The sequence below is a fragment of the Micropterus salmoides genome, unplaced genomic scaffold (genome assembly GCF_014851395.1).
Source record: "Micropterus salmoides isolate LMB-PRFRI ecotype aquatic unplaced genomic scaffold, ASM1485139v1 Ms_hic_scaffold_17, whole genome shotgun sequence".
Classification (NCBI taxonomy): domain Eukaryota; kingdom Metazoa; phylum Chordata; class Actinopteri; order Centrarchiformes; family Centrarchidae; genus Micropterus; species Micropterus salmoides.
Window position 1 is genome coordinate 19108589 of NW_024040817.1, and position 25931 is coordinate 19134519.

General features: G+C 41.6%; 1 protein-coding gene across 1 annotated transcript; it reads right to left on the reverse strand.

The window, feature by feature from the left end:
- Positions 1–1001: 1001 nt before the first annotated feature.
- Positions 1002–25287, reverse strand: tinagl1 (tubulointerstitial nephritis antigen-like 1). The gene is made up of 12 exons (XM_038724091.1): positions 25131–25287; positions 21146–21456; positions 19171–19237; positions 13758–13850; positions 13535–13649; positions 10938–11064; positions 10278–10428; positions 9972–10158; positions 8946–8991; positions 7875–7998; positions 4852–4897; positions 1002–4026 (listed from the first exon to the last, which is right to left on the reverse strand). The coding sequence occupies exons 2-12, from the start codon at positions 21447–21449 to the stop codon at positions 3859–3861; spliced, it is 1428 nt and encodes a 475-aa protein (XP_038580019.1). The 5' UTR covers positions 21450–21456; positions 25131–25287; the 3' UTR covers positions 1002–3858.
- Between the last annotated feature and the right edge of the window lie 644 nt (positions 25288–25931).

Below are 25931 nucleotides of genomic sequence, written 5' to 3' on the forward strand. Positions count from 1 at the left end.
CACCCAGGTGTTTATGTGGGACATGGAGGGACAGACAAAAATGAAAGGAAAGGGAGTTGATTCAAAATAGAAATTGTATTTATTAGGCACTGTGGTAAGAGTGGAGACTAAAGTCTTTGTAGATAATTTAGTAATTCAAAAGAGAATTTAATGATTCAATATAATAATCAAAGGAAAAAATATTTCAAATTACTCATTTTCATTTAGGGTATTTCCTAGTTCACCAAAGTATGCTGTTGTTGTAATGTTAGCTATAGTAGCAGGAGAGTTGTGAGTATTGCTGTCTGGACCTGGTGTGCTTCTCTGAGACCGCCTCATCCTCTCGGCATTTTAGCTTCACTGCAGCAACTGTAGCGACAGTTTGCTAACCCACAACTTGGCTAAAGTTAGTTACATTACTTGCTGTGTCATTGTGTACTCCGCATCAGTGGTTGTCAAACTTTTTCTTGAGTCAAAGTTAGCAAGTTAAATACATTAAAATAAAACAACCATTCCCATTTTGGATCCTCTGTACACAAGAATATTTTGGGGTTTAATGAGCCATTTCATGAAAAATATTCTGAAATAATCAATGTTTGTACAGTACAAAAGAAAACGGAACTGAATCTGCTAACTTCCATGGCCAGAGAAAGGATACATAAGCGTATTTATGATCTATTATGCATACTCTTCATCCTGGTCTTCCACTGACTGATGGTCAGAGTTATTGCTCTCAGTGATGGAAGAGTTCGCTGACACTGCAGGAGCTTATAAAAACTGCCCTCATCCCAGCCAGCCCCGTCCCATGGCGCTTCCCCCTGAAAACCCTGCACACAGTCCCTCCCATTGTGGCTCGCTGATCCCTAATGTTCCTAAAAAATCACACACCTTCTCTACCACCCAACCTACATACATGCAGACTATATATGGCATTTTTCCAGATTATTTACTTTTACTTGTTTCAGTGCATCAGTACAGTACAGTACGAACTGTAACATTAAAGTGTTCACAATGAGACCATGTGGCTTTGGAAAGACTTTATTGTGACGCACAAGTGAACACTAATGTGGTATTGCAAGTTAGTGCACACAATACAAGAGACAGAAAGGTAATAAAACATTGCACAGAAAAATAAAGAATAAAAGTATATAATTTACACATCTTGTCATAAATAAAGTCTAAACCTCAGTGAATATGGAGTGGTTCATTTTACATAAAATACACATCTTCTGAGTGGATGCCTGCTGCAGCTCCTGGGGTGGGGAGGTTTGGATAAGAGACTGTGTAGTTGGAGAAAACCGTTGCTGAAAGTGAGATCAGTTTCTATTAAATACATTTGGATTTTGCAGAGAATCTTTAGTAATATAGTCGTAGTTGGTCCCATCTGAACCTTTATGTAAAAATAATAATTATCTTGGCATGTGTTTCTCGTGAGCATTTCCTTTAGAAAGCAATAAGTGGATTTTTTCACGCCTCTTTTCTTTATATTCTGTTTCATATTTAACATTTAGGTTCAAGCTTACTAAGAACCTGAATGGCCATTAATCCAACATAGTGTAAACAAAATAAACAACATTGACAATAAGTTGTCTCTACTCGGTGGAAACAAAACGATCCCAGTTTTGGTCAGATATCAGTACTTTCCTGCATAGAAAAAGTCACTTGTCTTTTTTTTCTCTTGCAGGGAGGTTATGAATTATCTTGTGTAAATTAAAATTTAAGGCTTCCAAACTTCAAAATATGCATACATCTGTGCACTTTCAGTGAAGACTGCAACACAGTAGCATAAACCAATCTAGCAACGGAAGTTTTGTCCATTGATCTTTGTCTCTCTTGTAAAGGAGCTATAGCAACATGCCCATAGATGAAAAAATATAAAGACGAATCTCTTTCTTTCTTCTGATAGAAGATTGAAACTCTTCACATTGTCTTTGGTGACATTTATTGTAAACCTGTTGTGCATCTCATGTTGACAGGCTGCTCTTCATCTTTCCCTACCCTCACTCACTTCAGAATGAAAGCAAATATTCGGTAGATTGTATGAGAAATATGCAATAATTGCTTATCTATCTACAGGCCCTCCACCACATTGCACATTGCCTATCCAGACATTTTGCTTATTGGCCTATCTGCCTATCCATGCCTAAAGGACATGATAGAGGGAACTTAAAGATCACAAGACAGGATGATATAGATACTGAAAAGCCCTTTGAAGTTACAGCTGAAGCACACCAGGATGTAATTTAAGGTAAGTGGTAATAATACACCGTGCTTTCCTTTTCAAGTGAGGCTGTGCTCAAAAAACATCTGAAAATCCCTCAATCAGCCAGTGGAAATAAAGACAGCATAAAGCACTGTGGTACTGTAGCAAAGATAGGCACATCGCTGATAAGATGTTAAGTTTTCCAGCAGAAAACAATAAAAATGTGAAATAAAATATGAGAACATAACGTAAAACAGCTCATCTGCAGCCTGTGTGACTTGAACCGGTGTTTTGGCGTTAGTTAGAAGCGGCTTTACATGTTGATTACATAAGATATGCATCAAACTAAAGACTCTGCTGTCAAATACTGTAGCACAGACCAGACTTCAGCAGCAGTATCCCCCCCTCATCCTCCTGGCTGTGGTCAAACAAGCACAAGCAGAAAAGCGACTGAGTCATGAGTGTGTTATCAACGTTACTAAATACAGTACATCTTTAAACAAGTAGTAAAATGAAACTTCAGAACATAACTGCAACGGGCAAAAATGACATCTGTAGCTGAAATTGTAACAGTGCACACAGAACAGAGAAAATTAAGACTATTATACACAAACACTTTCTTTTGGAGTGGTCAAAACAACTCTGTTTCTTTAGGGCAATGCAATCTTTTTTACCTTTTAACGCAGCAGTGTTTTATTTTTCATATGAGATGGTCGGGTCAAGAACAGCACCATGGCTTTTAATTAAAAGTTTATCATTGTTCATAATGACTTTTTCCTCTAGTGTGACTGAAAATTTTTTATTTCACAAATGACACATGTATAATCTTATATATTCGTAATCCTTTACCCCACATTAAATATCCTACTGTTTCCAGTGTCAGATTCTACGTTTTTATTGGAATGTGTGAGAAACTACCGCCTGTAGCTACGCCCTCCATGCATGTGTCCTCTCTAACACTGAAGGAATGAGCTGACTGTGCGTTTGTATAGCTGACAGGTAAATGTCAATAAGGTCATCTATGATATATGATCATGTTACACAGTTCGGCTGGGCGTGTCTCTCTGAAAGGGTCTGATGTCTGATAATCTGGCGCTCAGATTTCCTCTTTTCCACGCTGTCCCTCTGAAAATGCATCTGTCTGGATTATAGATTTAGCACTAGAAATGACTAAAGGTTCAGGTTGACAAAGAAGAACAAAGAAGAATGAAGATATCAGATTGAGCTTCTCCTTCTGTCATCACCCAACTTTGACATGAACATGTTTCACCAGATATTACGCTGAGGATTCTGAGAAGTGTGGGCTTTGGATCAGTAGGTACCTGAGGCGCCTAATTGCAAGGCAACGTAAAAAGAGCTTTAGCTTAGTTGAGTTTTTCATCTTTTTTTTTTGGTGCCATAAACCTTGAGTTACAGGGAGAGAAGGGAGGGCTGTTCTCTTAAAAAAGAGAAAAGATAGAGAAGAAGAGGGGTTGTATTGATCCTCAGAGTAAGGTATAAAAAGAGAGGGTTCAGGGTCTCTGGGGTTGATTTTGTGGCTGTCCCTGCCAGCTTGATGGGTAAGGGGTGCTGAAGTTCTGAGACTCTTGGTGTGGTTCTCCTCTGGGGTAAAAACCTAGCTATAGGTGGGATTAAAAACAAAGGTCTCAGTTGGGGTTTGAACATCTCTTGTGTCTTTATATGTGTCTGCGACGATGGTGGTGATGATGGTTGTGCATGTCCTCCATTGTGATCCTGCCCCACACACCAATCACAAATGTTTCAATCTCGCACTCGTTGTCCCCGCGAGCGATACGGAAGTAGCCGTTCTCTCCCCAGTTCTTTCCCCAGGAGTTGGCAGCAATCTGAAAAGGAAAGTATAGTCAAACTTACTACAGATGAGACAGATTGTCCTGGCATCTCTTTCAATTATTTTGTTAGTAGGATAGTGATTCGTGTGTGTAAAAGCATTCGCGGAGATCCTTCCGTTTCGTTCAAATACAAGATTTATTAGGTCAAAAAAACAAAAAAAGATATTCTCTGTGGTTGACTTTCAACAGAACCTATAAACTCTTCAGATAATCTTACGATATCATTAATCGGTTTCAGTCCTCCTCTCTCACTCAAACAAAGGAACTTTCCAAGCTGTCACCCAGCCCCTCATTAAACCTGTGAAATGACCTGGTGAGGAGGAGTCAAGGTAATCATTTTTACCGGCATTAGTTAATAGTTATTTCAAAAGTTTCCTTAATCAAAATCCATAGTGTATTTTTCTTGATGTCAAAATTTCAACAGAAAGAATAATATAAATTCAAATCTTCTTGTTTTGCTGTAAATTAGTGACTTAATCGGAATAAACTTATTATGGCTCCAGCACAGATATTATTTGAGAACTCATAATACGTACCTGGTAATTTTCATGTACATTAGAAAAAAAGAGACCTGACAACACTTGTCAAACACCCCATTTAAAATGTATATTTTATTTATTAGAAAGAACAATTAAAAAGAACAATGTTGGAGTCAAATAAAAACTGAGTTGGACTTTTTTTGATGTACAACAAAAGAAATTTTAAAGGGAGCGTTTAACAGTGTTAACAGTTCTTGGGAGACAAAGATCAAAGTTACAGTTTTTGTAACTCAGCACTTAGACAAGAAAGATGTTTGTTATGCACACTGAAGAAACGTACCCAATATTTTCTTGATGTCCCATCAAAGTTTCTCTCCTCTCCCCACCTGGTGCATGAAACAGAGGGGATGGTTACTCAAAGGACAACAAAATGTCCTCAAATACAGGCATTTAATCAGCTGTGTCAGAGTTGCCCTGCTATTTTAAAGTATGGATGCTCTCCAACAAACAAACAAATAAAGTCTGACGTGAAAACTTCAGAAATGTGTTCACGCTTGGCATTATTGACAAAAAAAAGCAGGATGAGATATAAGTAGCGTTCAAGTGGGGAGAAAAAATGCTTTCATCTTGTTAACAACATCCTGAAAACAGAGTATTTATGGCTGGACAGCGGCTAGTTGAACTCCTACATCATTCCAATCCAAATAACACGGAATTTCCTACTCCAGGCATGAAACGGGATGTAGAGGGTAGGTTACGAGGAAGTGATGACCACCTCAACAATGTCAAAACAAAGACAGCAGATAATACAGGCTAAGGAAAACCTTATTTGTGGATCTGAACTTAGAGTCCTATCTTCACCTTTCTCCATCTCAAGCAGCTCTTTTCTCGGGAAACCTTGGCAAAGGCTGATAAATTCCCATCATTCCTTGCACTTTGGTCTTAGCTTAGCAACTGCCAACTTTTTAGACGCCCGCTGTTTCTGCTTGTCTGGATCAAAACATGCTCCCGAAGCCAATACCCATCCTGTTTTTGCACTCCAGGCCTTTCGTTTCCCAAGAGACCCGCAGTGCCCAATCGCTTGTTATCTTTTATAAGGGAAAGGAATGCTGGGAAATAGAGTGGCTGGTCTCAGACTCTGCCAAATCAGTAGCCTGCCACCACAACACTGGCAGATACAGCCAACCTTCTATCAGCGAGTGACTTTTAGCCCAGTGTTTCCCTGACCGGTGTTGGACGTCACATTAACGGGGGAGCAGAAACATTCAAATCAGCTGTGTGGACAACAGATGCAAACTACAATCTGAAACATACATTTGAGTTAAGCCCACACCTGCATATGTGTGATCCCATATGCATGCCTGTCTGTCTGCATATTTATTGGTATGAACAGAGCCAGACAGAATCGGACCACTGCTGATCTCTTATCTGGCTTCCAATCAGCTCACTTGCTCACCCGGGGACAATGATGGGCATACCGCTGTGCCCATGTGCCCCGCCCTTCCTCACCGCCCCTCACCCCACCCCTGACCTCTTCTCCGAGAATTGATCCCCCTCTCTCTGTCCGGTGCAGTCAGGATCAGCAGCCCAGACAATGCCCTTTCCACCACAGTGGACCTCAATGCTCTTTCCACAAACTTTCCCAGGCACTGGGCTTAAAGGAACACATCACTGTGGGATTTAGCCTATGTAAACACACTGATGCCTGTGGCTGGCAGGTTGGAGCTCAAAACACCATGCACCAGCCACCGAACCCCCTCGCTCCATCGGTTCCTAAACCTTTGTCGCTGGTACATTCACATCCACTCACCCAGCGAGCGGTGAGGAATTAAAGCGTCAGTGGAAGGAGCCAAAGAGCAGGAGGCATTCAGGAAAGCTAGGAATCCTCAACATCATCCCACACCATGCATACCTCCACAGTTTATTGAAAAAATTAGGCTGTAGAGACTTAATTACAATCCACAAATGTGCATCTGCAGTTTTCCAAGAACACATTTCTGAACAGTGCGTCCTTGCGCAGTATGTGATTTAAACAAGCTAAGTACAGGTTGGAGGTGGGGGGCTTGAGTGTTTATCATACACATTCCTATACATGCCCTATGATGTCATAACATGAGACGTCATAAAACATACATGCTAGACACGCACACGAAGAAGGACATGAAAAGCTGCCCGTATGTGGGTTGTGTTTAGTCTTCATCAATGGCCAATCAGTTAAAAGCACTGAGATGCCGTGTGAGGAGAGTCTGGAGAAACTGATGTTCAAATAAGGGACAAGCTCAGACACTGAGATACTAAGGTACAGTCAAATGCTCACAAGCACACATTCCTTAGCCCCCATTATAGACCCATTATGAGGTAGCTGCTCATTTTTATAATTTGGAAAGTGAGACTAGCGAGCGGCAAATGTATCATTGCCATGAAAGACACACTTCAAAACCAGCTGGTTGACTGGTTGAAGAGACAAATATTTACAATTTGAAAGGATGTTTCTGATTTTTTTTTTACAGGTCAAAACCTCTCCCGGCCTCTCAATGCCCTCCAAACAAACACATAAAACAGCAGCAAACAGCTACCTGTCTTTCTGAGTATTTTAGCTTGGATGTGGAGAGGAGAGAAAGAGTGACGGTCAGTGAGTCAGGTGGCAAGCTGAGGAGTGATGATGGAGACACCACAGACCGAGAAGAAATGTGGCAGGAAAGCGAGGGGGTTGGGGAAGAATGAGAGACAGAGGGTGGGGGCAGGTAATCCAGGTGTGTCAGCTGTCTGCCCGCCTGCATATTTGTGGTCGCAGTAGTTGCTAGATAGAGGAGGAAGAGGGAGGGGGGGCTTTGTCTGGGGCTAGACGGAGGAGTGGAGCCAAGGTGTGTCTCCAGGAGCAGTAGACTGGGAGGGAAGCCTTGTTCACATGTACACTCTTGGCTGTGTGCAAACAGCAGGTGAAGCTTTGAATCACGCCTGATACCAGCAGCTACTCAAATGAAACCTGATTCATCCTTAATACACACTTTATCTGCTGTTGAGCATGTGAGCATGTAGCAACAGAAAAATCAGACACATGAAGACTTGGATCGGGAGCAGGGAAGGCAAATGTTTTTGTTCAGGCCCCATTCAGTTAATAAGTGAACGCAAAGTTTGTATAACATGGTGTGCGGATATCCTGTCAGGAATTCCAATTGAACAAAAGTCAAAAGGCGTTAAATCCCATTTCGATCTCAAAACCCAAAAGTGTTTACGTTGAGTCTTATCAGGTTTGTGCAAGGCGTAAAACCTCTACTCAGGACCATGCTATGACTACCAGGAGGTTGATTTATAAAACAGGGGGGAAATGTTTTGCACTGTTACTATATACTGCTAACTTACCCAGTGATCCTGATGGAGTGTGTGCCATGCTTGCGGTATTGTGGCGGTTTGGTGAAGCTGACGTCAGTGTGTTTGTAGATCCCACTCTTATAGACAAAGAAGTCCTCGTGGACCTCCATAATAGCTGCGAGAATAAACAAGCAGGGAGAATTAGTAGGCGGATATAACAGGCACACACACTTACACGCGCACACACACAACAGTATGACTATGTTTTATGAAGGATGCTGAATCTATTATGGAAGGGAGAGATCCAAATCTTATTCAAACATTGATTAATCTAAAAGTAATTTCCTAATTTCATCAAGCAAATTCCAATTCCCCCCTTGGGTTACACACACCCAGACATCAGAAAGGGCATGTGTGTATATATATGTGTGTGTGTGTGTGTGTGTGTGTGTGTGCGCGTTCAGCTGTGAACTCCATGTGACTTTCTTATTCCAGCTCAATGGGAATAACTCTCCAGATCTCCAGATGTACAGCTGAGAAATTCCCTCTTTTGGAGGTCTACCTACGCTAAATTCAATATTCTCTAGCTGAGAACAGCGTGTGAACTCATATCAGCAACTCACAATAAGATGTGGAAGTACACACACACACACACACCTCTATGCCTTTGTGTCAGAGAGAAAGTAAAAGGCAAAAAGGAAACTTGATGTGAAGCCAATACATTTTCCTGGGCTTCTAAACAATTAAACAAGAATTTGGCAGAGGCTCATAGAGAATCACACACACACACACACACCTACATGTGACTCTTCTATTCAAGTGTACTTGACAATGGTCCAGATGGGCACCAGACAGTGAGGCGGGCTAGTAAAGGAAGGTCAGTTCAACCACACTGACATGAAGGCCCATCATTTTTGACCAGGTGACTGGGGTCACAGTTGAAACACAGGGCAAAACCATCAGGCTGACGTGACATCATCTGAGGTCAGATACCCAACATGACGCCTCAAGGTGCATACTTTTGGTTTTGTGAGTCCCTTGGGAGTGAGTTGTTGTTTTTTAAAGTAACACTCACAATGAGACAATGTTGACACTAAAACATTATTTACAAGTTTGCCTTACCTTGCACAGGGCCATTATCCATTATCTCCTTCATGATCTCCTTTTCCTGAAAGAGACGATAGAAGGAACAATTTATAGTCAGAGGAGAGGGAGACGGACAGAAAGATCATTACATGTCAGTAAAATGGAGAGGATGAAAACAACCCCTCTGGATGTTAAAAGTCAGATAACAAGATTAAGTCCAGCAGGGCCCCTGGGCCTTTAATGCCTGGCTTATTGACTTCACAGGTCATCGGGAGACAGAAACAACAGGCTCTAATGGTTATGAGAGGCATTAGCTGTCATTTAAAAGTGATGAATGCTCGCTGATGAAACCGCATTTTGTGCTGCAGCTCAGTGGCTGACTTCTCTGTGTTTTCTCTCTTGGCCCCTATGCTTTCATTTCATTTCTCTGATTCTAGTTTACTCATGAATAGATGACATGTAGAAAGAGTTGAGTAATCTGATATTAGAAGGTAAACACAGAAATCTAATTCCAGATGCACTTTTGAGATAATGATTATGGATGATGATATCCAAAGTGCACTTTGTAAATTGGCTTAATTCACTCACGGACCTGTATAACCAACATATTTTGAGTCAAACTAATCTAACTACAAACAGAATAGGTTCATTTTCCTGTATTGTATTGTTCCTGTAGTATATTTGAATCAACCAACTGCCTGGACCATGAAAGTTGACAAACGTGCAGGTAAAAATACAACTTCCTGCCCGTCATTGATTCAGTCCAGAGTGCTGTCGAGCACTTAATCCTGTACATTCCCATGTTCATTCACAGCAGAGTCAAGTATGCAAGAGGAAAGTGTGCAAAAACACATACTGTAATAAACATGTGAGAGAGATTATAGTCCACTGTAGCACGAGGAAGTCCCAAAAATGTACAGAGAGCTTGTGCAAGCTGCGTGTTTACTGGAGATTTAAGACCATGTCGTGCTGTTCAGGTGTTGACCCGTGAGTCGGCGCGTACGCATGCATGTGTGCATCATGTATCTGTGTTTATGCACGTGTTGGTTTTGTGTTGCTTACGTTGGATGAGAGCCTGTAGGGCGGCGTGGACTGGTAGATGTCGTTCTGGTAGTTGTGTGTGTTGGGGCAGTGCTGTGTGGCCTGCCTCTTCCCCCGGCCAATCGAGCGACTCTGCATCATACAGCGACTCACCTCCGCTGGTGTTTGCTGTGGGAGTTGGTATGGATAACAATCTTCTGTCACCACCCTTTGAGAGAAGAGGAGAAACGGAAGGATGTGCAGAATGTCTTCATCAAGTAATCACCAACACTTATTGAATGCTTGATTACTTTTCTGTTTCTAGTTCATATAAGATGAAGTCTTTACCCTCTACGCCGGAGGTACCACCAGGCTCCATCGATGCGTCCCCCGGCACAGCCTCCCTGGTTGCGCGTGTCACAGGAAATAAGATTTTGAGGCGACAGCTGAGGAGTCATGTGACCCATTGACTGGATGGAGATTCTGTCTGATGCCACAGCTAGTGAAGAGGATAGGAAACATTGAAAAATGTCATGCCAAAAACCTTTTCAAAAACATGGAATAAGATGTAAGATTACTTAAGAATTCAATCAAAAGGACTTTTTAAGATTTTATCTTGTGAATTGTTTCTATTTTGCGTCTTTAGGAAGCTTAATTATGTGACAGCCAATGTCAATTAATCATCAGAAGCCACACACACATCCATGGATCTTTTGCAGGTACTGGAAAACAAATATCTGCACAGAAAAATTATATATTTCAGCCAGAAACCGGAGGAAGACTTTTTGTAGTCAACACATCGTCATGTCCATGTAAAATTCAAGTATTACGAACAAGACTGCAGTGTTTGGGCTGTTTTTTTTGTCTTTTTTATCTAACGTCATTTAAACTGCCAGCACCTTGTCAAAATAGTCAAAATGATGATGTTTTTATTCTTGTATTTTATTTCCTTTATGTCCGTAAAATGTTATCCCACATTTCCCTCCATCTATTCTCTTCCTGCTCTACCTGCAGTTGAGAAAGCCCAGGATGCAGCACAGTTGCCCTGGTCCAGTGGTTCATGGATCTTTCCTGGCCACTTCTCTGCTGAGTTGAAGTAGAGCGGCAGGCGGTCACTCTGAGGATCCATGTTCATCTGACAGAGAGAGGAAAGAGTGAGAAAAAGACAGAGAGACAGTTATTACAGGCCTGCAACACATCGGGAGTCAATAGAGCTTAGTCACCGTTACACTCTCACAGAACCTCATTGAGAAAACATTAATATTTCTCAGTGAAAACAATTATTATCATAAGTGACAGCCTAAAGTCTTTAACAAGGATTTAGAGTAAAATATAGAAAACAGCAGTTAGAGCCAAAAACAGCTGCAGCAGCGGTTTGAATGTAGTATTAGACCTACAGAGTACTTGTTTGCCCACAACAGAACACAAACTAACGGCTACAATTAAAATACTTGTGGACGGCTTTGTATAACAAATTTGGATCGCAGGCAGATTATATTAGTCTGCTAATCAACACTCCAGTAGAAGGGACTTATTCACAGGCGATTAGGACCGCTTGGCCCGGTTTGGATCTCTGACTCTGTAGAACAGAATAGAACCTTTGAACCCAGTCCTCTTCATCAGTGTAAAATCGAATGTGTCATTTGAGCCAACTCACCTCACAGCTTTCATGGAGGAATCCATCTCTATTTAAAATATCAGTGCCACTGTGATGAGAAATCCTAATTAGGATGATACATCTATGGCAGAGTGCAGATATTTTCCTGATTGCTCATGTTCACTCACAGGTGCTTCTCAGATGCCAAACATACTCAGTCTATTAGCCTCCACTCCAAGTTGGATGCTCTCCTAATCTCCCAGTTATGTGTGATAACAGAGAACACACTTCTGTACAACTAACTTTGCCCTGACTCTCTTTGTCTGGCTGCCTGCGTTGCATTCCTCTGATTAATAGTGAGGTATTCAGAGCACAAACGGCCACCTGATATATAACTAAGGAATGTGCTGCTGGTCAGAGATTTGTAGTTGAGGAAGGTCAAAGTCCAAAAGCGCAGACACCTGAAATACCTGACCTAAAGAAAAGGAAAAAACGGCTTCCAGAATGAGGTGTTATGTAATAAATTAATTCACTGATTCACTATTTTCCATGCCTTATACAGGAGACAGACAGGGAAGAAAAGAGATTTATGAATGGGCTGCAATGCTCTGGTCTGGTTCCTGGCACAGGTAGGGACACGCTGCTGACGGAAGAAGGGAGAGTTTTGTTGGGGGTTGGAAAAAGTCATGGAATGCTGGTAGAGGTAAGCAGGGGAGTGAGGATGGACAAATGAAGGGATGGATGGAGGTGGGGAGGTGCAGGCTGGAGAGGAGGTTGCTCTTTATTCTCCAGGCGGCCACCATCCCCTCCATCTTCTCTGTGTGATGTTTTGGTTCCGTCTTATGTAACCTGTCTGGGTAAAATGCAAACAATGGCTGTGCGGCTCAGAGTGGGCTGAGGCTGCAGATGGAGACGCCATCACACACCAGCAAGAGGCCATAATGAAGTGGAACGTGGTTTGATCAGCATTCCCTTGTTGATACAGGTTTTAAACCCGCGTATTGCAAATCATAAACTCACAGGAAGTTTGCAAGAGTGTTTAAAGAAATGAAAACAGCCCCAACGCAATGGCAACAATTGACCTTCTCTCTGCATTCTCACCTGTCACTAAAACTTCCTCTTCCACCACACCGCCCCGCATTTCTCTCCACCATACCCACATCCCTGCATTACATGTGTCACACTAGTTTCTGGCTGGTATATAGCCCCTTGACTGTCCTTAAAAAACTTTCAATAAAGTTTTTAAATAATAATAAATATATATAAAATAATGATGTTGATGTCATCCAAGCCAAAGATAGAGATGAACTATCATGGCTTAAAATAATACAATATGCAGGAACTAAAAGGTACAGTACATTGCAAAGGAAGCTTTCATATTTTGGCTTTGGCTAATCTGTGGCAAAAGTGTTTTTTTCCAGACCAAGACCAAAAAAATAAAGAAAAGTAAAGAGATTTTATTGTAGGGAATTCCATTATTAAACTTTTTTGTTACCTCTTCTGATAGGTCCAACATTGCAAATATACTTGCATGAAATTTATTCAATTGTAGTGAAACAAAAATCTGAAATTTTCTAATTTTCTAAAGTCTGAATTGTGGGGAAATGTGGAGTGTTGGAAATGTACTGTATATAAAATGACAAAATGATACAGAAGAAAACTGAATGTTTACAGGTGGTAAAGCTATTACTATAGGAGTTGTAACAAAAAAAACATAATATGCGATGTATGTGACACTATGTAATTATATTTGTGTATTCTCTGTAAATGTTTTTTTAAAGTAGAATTTAAGAGGTTAGACCCACTAGCAACAAGTAACATGATACTCTACTCCCTGTATGGTAGCACTGAGGATGGCATGGATTTCATAATTTGCTTATGGGTACTTATGTACCCGTGCTTTTGGGAACTTGACCACCCATATATTTCTTTGTCGACTCGGTTTTATCGGTCAGTTGGGTCATATTAACCCCAAAAATAATTTTCAAGGATGAAGACTGTCCTGTACCTGGATCTCATTCATGTTCATAATAGTCTTAGAGGGTCTCTGTGTGCCCAGGCGAAACCGGATGCCCTCGTCTAGAGTCATGCCGTAGAGCTGACTGTAGTTTGCTGCCTTCCACCTGAAAGCACAAGATAGAAAAGGAACCATGTGTAATAAAAAGCTTGTTGTAGGCCATCAAATACCACCAAGTTTGTGTTTTCATGTGTGGCCGTGTTTGTTTTTTTACCCATAGTTTCCTCTGTTGACGGCGTGGATAATGTCAGGCTCCATCAGACAGGCGTTCTGCTCACACTCCCAGCGTCCTGTGGTCCCACATGTACTACAGAGGAGAGACAGAAAGCAGGGGCAAAGAGATGAGACCATTAAAAGGCATTAGCAGCTGCAATTGCATAAACATAGAAATATTAAAATTTCTATATTTATGCTAAAGCCAGTGATGTCACCGGCTAAAATAGAAAAACCATCTGAGACACTGGCAAATATGCAGGGGCTGGAATTCCCAAATAAGAAATTAATTGAGAGAAGAATGTCAGTAAGTGGAAAATGCCGGGAAAAGAAGAACTGAGGGGGGTGAGAAATAGTGGGGAGGTTAAAGGAGACATTCAGCCTTTTAAGGCTGCAAAACGCAGATCCATTTTTAGTCAGAATGAAGCAGAGAGACTGAAGAAGTCAAGAAGATGACAGAAGAGATAAGAGAACAGGATATTAATGATGACAACAATGACTACTTTGGGGATGCTCAAAAATAACTTGCACTGATGACTCACTGTAAAGGTGTGTGTGTGTGTGGGGGGGGTGGGTGTGTGTGTGTGTGTGTGTGGGGGGGGGGGGGGGGTAGGTAGCCAGACCAGTAGTGGAAAAAGGATCAAGATCCTTTACTTAAGTAAAAGTACCAATATCACAACAGAAGTAGACGTCATCCAGTCTTTTGCAAGTAAGAGCAAACAAGTATTATTATTATTACTACTACCACTACTACAAATAATAATAATAATAATAATAATAATAATAATAATATAATAATAATAATAATAATAATTTATTTATAGCACCTTTCAAGTCACCAAAGGACACTTTACAAATCCAGTCAGAGAGTCAATACTTAGTAAAAGACAACAGTGTAAAGAAAATGAACAATAGCAGTAAAATATATGTACAGGTAAAGGAACACATTCATAATTTACACATTACGCAGCACCAGGGCAAGCTAATGTAAACATATGAGTTTTTAGTAGTGTTGCTTAAAAGGAGCAACAGATGTGCACTGGCGCAAACCCTGAGGGAAAGCATTCCAGAGTTTAGGGCCAGCCACACTGACTGCCTTGTCACCCATAGTGCAGAGCCTGGAGGGGGGCGTGGAGAGTAGATGGGCATCATGAAGCTACCGCCAGCAGCCAAAGACTGGAACAGGGGTCGACAGATAGCCTGGCTTTGTTCAAAGGTAACAAAACCTGCCTACCAGCACCTATCTTTTTGTTTAATGTAAAAATTATACATCTGGTTTGTTTTAGTGTTTATGCTAAGCTAAGTAAACTGGCTCCAGCTACATAGTTACTCAATAGACAGGAAAGTGGCATTGATATTCTCAACTCTCTTTTGTACACACTTCTATGTACTTTTTAGATGAATTGTTAACAAGCTATAGTCTTTAACTCCCCTTTGGAGATTTTAAAGTTTTATTGATGTTTTCTTGGTTTCTTGGTTGTCTGACTGTAAATGTTTTGGTTCTCAGGTCCCTCTATAACACTATCTGGTTAAATAAAGTTACTACGTCAACATAAATTACTGTGTATAAAAGCCACAGGGTCAGCAGCCGTTTTGGGAATATCATAATAAATGATTACGTTAGAATGAGGGGTATTTCCCACATGGGCGTGTATAGACTCCAAAGTCTACTGTACATTAGACATCATGTGTACAGAGAGGGGAACCTGCCCATTAAACACAAACACACAATGATCAAGAGGCCAAATTCCCCTTTAGTCACAGGGAAGCCTACAGAGTGTGTTTCACCTCTCAAACTGCACTCCTCCCTGCTGGGTCTCTGAGACTCGAGCAAACACAAGCACACACACTAATATATACCCACACTGCCACACACTTTAGACCAGTGACTGTCTGCTCAGCCTCCCACAGAGGACCGTCTGATGGCTTTGATTGAAGAGAAGAGACAATGACCTTTCGCCTCTCCCTCCCTTCAGCGGTAAAATATACACGCAGCTCAGTGCCACTGATCCCGCCAGTACATTGGGGACAGAGAATAGTTTGTGTGTGTTTAGATATGACATATCTACAGCATCTGAGGAACTGTACAACTTAGGACGTCCAAGTGGCCATTTGGCTGTTGTCCAAGTGCACGCAGACACAGATCGTTGGCCCTTCGGGCTGTGTGAGATTGCCAGCGCGAGTGGGAGGCGCCATGTTTCAGATCATTTGGAGCAGATAAAGAGTTATCAAGATTCCAACAGCTCAGGGCGGAAAAGGCCTCAGCTGGAGATCCCATTAACACAACAAAAGACTGCCACACATATCATAGTGCATCTTCACACGCGCACTCACACACACACAAACACACACAAAAAGTAAACAGAAGCATTGCTTTAGTACTGCTTTTAGTCAGTGTGTGTTTTGTTTCTATGCTGTCTAGTGCTGACACAATCTGCCAAGGAGTTATTTGAAGCTTTAACCGTGCCGTAGGAAAAGAAGATAAAGTTTAGACCAATTGGGACACTGATGTCAAAGAGCTGATATTTTTGACTGTATGGGTGATATTTGGCTAACAAGGCTTCCCATTTTGCCCAAGTCAGGGGTTAGCCAAGACATGTAGGAGATTAGATAAAAGCATGCAGGAGCTTGACCACTGCTAATAAGAAACTAAGAAAAAGGAGGGAGAGCTGCCTGTTGACTCAAAGCGGAAGTTATGTCCTCCACCCTGTAGCCCTGATTGTGAGAGTTGGGAGGACGCTCATTTGGGAAATTAATAAGTGGAGAGAGTGGGAGTAGGAAAAGGGAGTGTGTGTGTGTCTGCGGCAAAGTTGTGGTGCAATTTTTCAAGCGTCCATGTGTATTGCTTTAACAAGCACGTGTGAGAGAGTATATGCATAAGGCTCTTTTGTTTGGGGGTGTTGGCACATAAACGCTGTTTTCTGCTAAGCTGGAACACTGGAGGCTATTTTTACCACGCAATTTGTGTTTGCTCATCCTCCACAAGTCTTTCCTCAAGAAAAAAAGCCTGCCCTGCCATTTATCATCTTACACCTGCCTATCTACACCATCACACCCTTTAGGTCAAACTTAATTGAGCTGCCTTGATAAAAGTCATACTTTAAGCCTATCACACTGACACAGCACAGCTACTGGAGTCGAACAGCTACAAGACTTAAAGCAGGGGATGTGGAGATCCGCGGGTCAGCGTGGTTTCTGTTAGACGCGTTGTGACAAACAGCAACAGAATGTTCTTGTTGCATTAAAATAAATACAACACAGATGTAAAAAAAATGGATGTTAAAATTAATATTTATGAGCAATTGTGCATGTTCACACCCGTACACATATAGGGTCTGTGAGGAACATCAAATGACACAAGTGTGAGAAACAACAGCGAAGCACATGTGAGGAATTAAGGCCCCATCCACACTACTCTGATAACTGAAAACACACATCTAGTCATTTTAATGTAGACGGAGATCAACTCTAAAACGCAGCTAAAACACTGGTGTGGACGGAGATTGTATTTGTTTTAAGTCTCCATTTCTAATCTAAAACGGAGTTGTGTGGATGGGGCCTAAAAAAGGCCTACTGTTTTTAGACACAAAATCATGTCAGGGTCATAAAGCGAGGTGTTGTTTGTAAATATGTCCATCAGTGCCCCTGAACTGGATAGAACATTGTCAGGGAGACCTACTCAAAGAGTCAAAACAAGAAAGCTTGAGATTTGTATAACAAATGTATCCCCTATTCCCCCCCTTCCAGACACAGATTGCCAATGTGTTCTCCAGAGAGAACGCTTTGGAATACATAATAACTGACTTTATCAGCATAACCTGGTCAATACATGGAGCAGTAAGTTTGTAAACAGACCTTAGAGTCAACATTCTCTATGCTCCCAGTCCTCCAGCTCATTATCCTCTTAATATGACACATTAAAAAGACCGTTTAAGGTCAAATGCTCAATGTATGTTTCCCGGGGTCAATATGTTGAATTCACCCAGTAGGTTTATTGTCTACTGATGTTTTAGTTATACACCTTACTCAATTTGGGGGCAATATTATTTTCTTGCCTTTAGACAGCGATATCTCCACAATGGCTGAATGAATTTTTACCATTACAACTGCATTGAAATGTCTATCTTCTTTTTTTTAGCATTTTGAAGTGCAAGGATAATTGCTTACAATGTGAGTTCATATCAAAAGACACACATGCTGCGAACGTAGGAACGTAGGAACATAGGAACATAGGATGAGCCCCTGCTAGTGGCAGATGTTTAGCAAAAATGGGGATATACTGTGTATACAGTATTCACCGTCTTATTTTATTGTGTCAGCACAGTAAGTACAGCTGAGGCTGATGGAGACGTCACTAGGCGTTTAGTCATAAACAAAATAAGTTTTGACCTGGTGATGACCAGTTATTACAATTCATCTTGAGGGGGACATATATGTCCATACCAAATTTCATGGCAATCAATCTGATAGTTGTTGAGATAGTTCAGTCTGGGCCAAAATTGCGGAGAGACTGACAGACACACATTGCAATCCAGAGAGCCATGCAGCTAGCGTGGCTAAAAACAGTGCTCTCTACAACATTCTGTCTCATCTGATGCAAAAAAAGTCATCAAACATTCACAACAGGAACAAACTTCAATAGCTTTCCACTGTTTAACATTCTCAACTGTTAGGACATCAACAAAAAACAAGGCAAGGCCTGCAGCCCTTTGTTTTCCAAACTTTAAGCGTGTGTTTCATCCTTTACTATCTCATTACTCTTACACTGAACAATGGGCCTTTTTCACAGCAGACTTGCCATAGAAAAGCACAGGTGTTACTTACAACATTGACGATAGCTCTGTTCTATTCAAGTATCCCAATAAGGCAGTGTGACAGTGAGCCCATATGCACAACACCAGGAAGCTGAAACTGAAGCAGCTAAATGGAGTTCATCTTTAATGTACCCCTATTGTTTGTTCAACTGACATGTTAAAATAACTTTTGAGAAAAATTATGGGCAAAGAGTGATGACACATAGTAGAGGACGTGGAGGGACCGTCAGGATGTGTGTTTGTGAGTTTGTGTGGGTATAAAGATCATGTGATCAATGTAAGATTTACACTCAAACTAAATTTTACTCCACCAGTGGCTTTATTATCAGAAGCACATGCTGTACACAAATTTTGTAACATAGCTCAATTTTAAATTCCAGTACAGATCCCAGAGGTCTTAAGAATGCCATGTACCGCATGTCAGTGTAAAATTTTGAGAAATGTGACGCACAAGATTGTTATAATGGCGAAGCATATTCATGAAGTGAGGGTGGAGAAAATGTTTTTCAAAATTGAAGCTACTTAAGAGGATATTTAATAGAAAGCCAGGTATGTAAGAGGTTAAAAGAGAAACAGAGGAAGAAAGAGGGCTTTACATACCATAAATTGCAGTTCTCTTTATATGTTTGCCCTGTAAAGAACTTGTTCCCATTTCTTTCACAGGTGCCTGAGAGGAGACAAAGAGGGGCAACTTAATATATCAGGGTTCCTACTATTAATCTCAAAGAAAGTCACACACAGTCTCAGATGCAGAGACAGAACTACACACTTACACATACAACACTCACACTTAATATAATACCATCAGACTGGCCAAATTCCTTCACTTCACAAAAATAAAAAAGTGTTAACAGTAACTCCCCCGGTGTGTGTGTGTGGCTCTGTGTGCGCGTGTACACACAGTATATGTGAGGTCTTAGGAGCTCTGAGCTCCAGTAATCCAGTGTAGGAATGTTGCGTTAGCTTCTTTCCTGCCTTCCCAGGCTTCCTGGGCCCTCGTCATGCTTTAACCAGCTTAGGCTTCACTTCGCCACCTCTAGAGAGACTGAAGGAAAGGGCCGCAAAAGTAGCCCATCCATAATTAAACACCAAGAAATGTGTGAGCTGCAATGGTGAGTCAGCTCAGCATTGTCACAAAGCACAACAATGATTTAGCAGTGGCACAGCATTACCATTCAGTTTAAATGAATTTTGACCCATTACGCTTGAAGCTTACTTCCAGATTGTGAAAACTATATTGGCTTGGTGACAGATTCACAATGAGGGTTATTTACAAGCTGATTTACAGTGAAAGGCGCTGTCAGTGTGAATTTCATATGGAATTTAGGGCATGAGCTGGCCGAGAATTCAGTGTGAGTGGGTTTCGAGGCCCAGAGCTGACTGTGTGACTTACAACCAAGTCCTCTGATACGTGTCTTCCCCTTTACAGCTGTCTCACCCAGTCTATCACAGCCCTGCCCAGATTGTGACAAGTTACACATTGACAGTGAAGGTTTTTAGATAGGGTAATTCTGTTGTATATATGAGGTTTCATGTAACAGGCTGATGTGATACTTCTTATATGGCATGATGAGTGAATATTCAGATTTATACACTGACTTTGACAACAAAATTTTAATACATATCCAGTTGAATAAAGCATTGAATATTGAGTTATGGACTACAACAATCTGTGACTGCAGGCCAGCAATAGTTGTTGTGAAAATCTATCACCTCCTTCCTTTTGAAGCACCAAAGCTTTGCTCCAGGCTGTGTGACTGTGTGGTCGAGTGGGAGCACATACCTGCATCGACCCCTCTGCTTCCCATCCTGCACCCGTTGTCTGTCTCTCCCTCCCTTCGCATAGCCCACATTCTTTCTCCTGACCTCCATTTATCCCTCCATCCACCCCTCCTCCCTCCCTCTGTCTGCGTTAATAAGAAGTGTTCTGTTCCCTGCTCTGTTCTCAGGTAGTCCTCTGCTGTCACTGGCACATTTTACACATCTGCCTTGAGAGAATGTTATGTACTGTTACTGTGTGCGGAATCCGAATGTTGTCAACTGAATAGTTGGACTCGGGGACTGCACAGAAATTATCAGGGGTGGACAGAGGGTCAGAAAAGAGAGAGGGTATTGTAATTTTTATCTTTGGTGAAGGGAGAGTAGACTGACTTTTTGGGAGATATAGGGAGGGTCTTTTATTTAATTTTTTTTTGTTTCAGGCTCCCTTTTTAGATTTAATAATAAGAAAGAGATCAAACAGACAATAATGCATGGTGTTCATGTGCACCATGGGTCATAAAGGTGTGTTTGGCCATATAAGATTTTCCTCATGATAATCAAGTAAGCAGCTAAGAGGACATGCATGGGTCTGAGAGAATTATCATCAGTATTTATAAAAAACAAATACAAGATTTAGCTTCCCTACACACACTTATTTTCATGCTGTCCCTAGTCTTAAGCATGTGTCTTTCTTGTGAGAAAGCAGGTATGTAATTGCAATTAATTTCAGATGCCATGCTGCTTTGCAGTGTGATCCAGCAGAAGAGTGCACACGCAAACGTATTTACACATTCGCTTGCACACCCTTACTTACCAATGAAAGGTGGCTGCACGCCTAGACAATGACCCCAGAAGTCAGGGCAGCAATCAGAGATGGTGCGGTTGCAGAACAGGTCACAGTAGCAGATGGTGTCCAGGTAGGGAACCGTGCAGAGGTCGTCTCTGCCAGGGCAGCACCCTCCTCTCCTCTGGCAGTAGGAGCCAAATGGGTCCCTGATGCCACCAACATGGAGCGGATTGGCAAGTTCCCTCTTGGTCCTTCTAGACAGGATCCTGTCTGCAGTGCTTGCTCCAACCACCAGGAGCAGCAGTGCCACAGTCAACAGGAATAGCTTCATGATGAAACTGTGTAAAGAAAGGGGACAGGAATAAGGATAAAATATGTTTAGGTAAAGGTAATGCTACATAATCCATGCCCTTCTTTAATCCTTTTTCCTGCAATAGACACTTATATGATGAAGTGGAAAAAGGTTGGCTTGCTTTTCCCAAGAAGAGAGACTCCAAATGCTTCACACTCCACAGGAAGAGAGCTGAAGAGGTTACACTGTGAGCCGCATAACTGGAATATGACTGCTGCAAACACACTGTCCTGTCCCGCTGTGTCATTCACATACACACTGAGGCAAATACACTCAGTAGCACATACACACTAAAGATACATTTAAACTGAACTGGCAGTAAATGGTCCAAGCAGAAACCCCCATGATCCTTAGAGATCATCTGCTTATTTTTTCAACTTTCCATTTCAAGCCCCCAACACAAACAGCAACTAAATATGAAAATACATTCAGCAAGAAAGTGACGGAAAACAATCTTGCAATAATAGAAACAAAGAGGTCTTTAAATGTGTTGATGTATGATGGGGTCACTTCAGGTTGTTTAGCTACACTTTATTTACTCTCAGCCCCCACTTATTCTTTAGACTGAATATGTATGTGATTCCCACATTTTGCTATATTTTTCCTTCATAAGTGCTGCTACTTAGTGCCTCTTGTGCTGTTATTATTTTCACTAGTGCAGCACTGTTTGCATTGCAGTGTTTATAAATCCAGCTGCAATATAACCCTGTAATTAAATATTTTACTTTATCCAAAAGGGACCTGGGGCCAATGCAGTTGCTAGTATGAGGGATGAGGGAGGTGACATTATCATCCGAGATTAGCGTGCTATCTCAGTCAGGGAAATAAAGTAATGTCCTGCTGTCAAAGCTAATCTGTCACACTTAAGGAAATTGTCTGGGTGAACGGACACAGCCCACATCCAGTATTAATGGACCTCAGAGACAATACAGTTTATCTAAGTGCCAAGCTGGGGCATGGTAACAGGGCAGGCAGGGGGGAACTAGACATACAGTAACTGTCTGTTAACCACAGTTTTTGAAACTAGTGTGATCACACTTCAGCTGATGACTCTGGTATCAACTATCTGACTATAAGCATTCCAAGATATGTGGTTACAATTAATTAATTAATAAAAGTTAATGGAGCTGGATCCCAGTTTTAAAAAACAGCTTAGCCTATTAATCGCTTACAGTATGTAAGAACTATGGTACAGTATGTAAGAATTAAGACTATCTGTCTCCACCTGTTAAATTCAAACTCCAAAAAGCATATCAAATATTAGGTCATAACTACTGCTAACTGCTGTTCGCTAGTTAGCTCTGTTAGCTGTGCAGCTAACTTAGTCCTATTAGCAGGCAATAGAACCTGGCTATGCAGCCTCCCAAAGACAGCCTCCAAGACCAACAGAGGCCAGTTTGTCAACAGGAAATACAGTACCGTGGTGATTTACAGCGGCTCTGACCAGGACTCTGATCCTTCAGAGACGCGAGAGGCGTCAAGAGAGAGGTCGGGCATCAGAGAGGCAGCGTGGGGAGCCAGAATATTTTCAAGGCAATTAGTTTGGTGAAAGAGAGAAACTTTCATTCAGAAGGTGTATGGTTGTATTTTTCTGTTTGATAAAGAAAATAGCTGTAAGAATCTCTCCTTTCTTGACATTTTGTGAGTTCATTTTGTTTATTTATTAGACTAAAAAAGCAAGAGCTTGTGTAACACAGTAAACACGCTAACGTTACTCGCACACATCTCTTAGATGAAACTACAGGGGGAAGCCTGAGCTATACTATGTGACTGTTACCTCTTGAGGTAGAAAATTGTAACACATGACTGGCTTTAAAGGAAGCCACAGTGTCCGGGATACAGTTCCTCAATTTATTAATCTCTAGTACAGGTATATGCACGTGTAACACCTTCAATTACCAAGCTTTGTGAGTGTGTGTGTGTGTGTGTGTGTGTGTGTGTGAGAGAGAGAGAGAGAGAGTTAGGCTTAACAAAGGTCAAACAATAATCCATATGTATGCTTGTTTGTGTGGATGCGTGTGTGCGTATTGGTCTCAAGTTACTGGATGGGTGAGTCTCTATTGGGCCGGACAAAGACAAGGGGGTTGTCCCCCTGCTTACATAATTAACATCATTAATTTAACCAATCACATCTCAGAGCACAATGGACCCTCTGCAAGTAAAGCGGGGCTCCGGAAAAAAGATCTTTGCTGTGTTGTTTTCTGCATGACTGTGCCTTTAGATGAAACACACACACACACACACACACACACACACACACACACACACACACACACACACAAGCATATGGCAGCATGGGATGGGCAGGTCTCTTCCTTTACACAAGTGTTTTTTTTGTGGCAGAGTCTCAGCAGCAGTGCAATAAAACACCCACCAGTCTGCTCAATGAGCTTCAGGTCAAACTGACACAAGCACTGATCGAAGTTCTCGCTGCTGACACTACCTTAAACAAGCAACGTACAGTAACTTAAACGTAAATGAAATCTCCAAGGAACTCTAATATAGGAAAATATTTGATTTTGTTTGGTTCAGTTCTCAACTGAAGTGAGAGAATATTAATTAGCTGCCGCATCCAAAGTGAACCAATCCTGTAAAGTTCAATATTTCAAACATATCATCAAAATAAGGTAAATAAGGACAAAGTATGTGATACCAAGCATTAGTTAGCAAAGCTTTCAATAGATAATACAATGATGCCTCAGCTTCTTTTAGTCTTATGAAACAAGGCCACAGAAGCTGCCATATGGCCCATCGGTGCTCCAGACAGCTGCAGCCACAGGACAGATGACCCCCCCCCCCCCCCCCCCCCCCCCCGCCCAAACTTAAGTTTACACAGCAGAAGATGTCTCTGTCTCAGCTGGACCTTCATCACAGCTTCAGGACCATGTTCACAACCTAAACCTGCCTGATCTCAGCGACACTGTCAGTATCATCTGTTTATATCAAAAACACAGTAAAGACACTTCTTTTTTTTTACATATTTACTCTCCTACCTTTAGTGACATGCTTGACTCAACATCAGCACCTCTTTTTCAGAAAAAGTGTCCAGGTTGGTCTTGATAATGCACAGACATTAATGTGAACACTTTGAAACTACTTTCATCATGTTTGCTCATACATGCCCTATGACTCCACTCTTCTCTATCAATGCACCACCCTCCAGGTAATTCAGGCATTGTGGCTCAGTGGAGAACATTTACAATACCGTACAGGTGAGTGAGGGGATAATTGGTCTTGGTGTATTATCAGTCTAATTGTGAATTACACAGGAGCAGCCACAAACTCAATGACCTTGTTAAAAAAAAAAAAACTCACCAGCCTCCCACACATTGGAGCACAACCTATTAATAACCTCTTGAATATTGTGTTCTGTACAATCCCACACCCGGAAGGTAAATATGTTACAACAATAAAGTCTTGGCTAACTAAAGTTCTGTGCCTTTGGCTAAATAAAGCAGAGAAATTAGTTCAAATCTCAGAAAATTAACAGTGATTAACAAACGTTTGAATCAAAAGACCTTAAAAGTTTCCATAAATCGGACAGATATTTCTGGGTAATGTGAGATCAGTATAAACCATGCTGTGACGTTCAGCCTGCACCTGCCTGGACTCTGGCACTGAAAGAGTGCTGCTGTTGAAGAAAGCCAAAACTGTTGTTACCTTGTGTTGAGAGAGAAATCCTGGTTTTGTAATCCGATAGAAAAACCGCAGAGCTTTGCTGACGTGTTGCTCAGAAAGTCATTCACAGGTAGAGAAGGTTTGGGTAAAAGGTCAGTTCCTCTTTCCTCTGTTCCTTACTGTCTCACAGGATCGGCTCTGTCAGACTCTGTCTTCTCTATATACAGGCAAGGGCAAACCACTCCCCCCTCCCGACCCTCCCTTCACTCTCTGCCCTGTCCCTTGCTTCACTGCCTCCTGCTCAAATCTGTGCTCACTCTCCCTCCCTCATTCGCTTTTTCTCGCACACACACACACACACACACACACTCCTTTTTTCTGTGACTCCTACAGGTTTGCTATCTCTTCATGCCTTCCCTCTCCTTATCAGACTGGAACCACCAATCTGAAAGTGAAACAGTTTGCACTCATGCACATCTATAGTATATCTGCTCTGCTGCTATTTCTTATGTTTTCTTTCCACTGTCACTTTCACTAACAGCAGCACCACCTCTCCACTGCCTGTGGCTTTTCCCTGCAGGGTCATACCTGCTGTCCTCTGTTGTGGACAAAAAAAGTGGGGAGTACTGCTGACCTCTCGTCCACCATCTAGTGGTCATAGGCTGCATATTTTCATCTCAGGTAGCCAGGAAATTATGGGATAGCCTGTGGAAGACCTCCCAGCTTCTAGAAACTTCAGAACTAGCCTCTGGAGGTGAAGTTTTGGCAGGTGTTTTAGGGAGGCCAAATACTCTGAATACGCCTCCTTTCCAGAAGTTTTCCAAAGTTTTGTTTAACTGGATT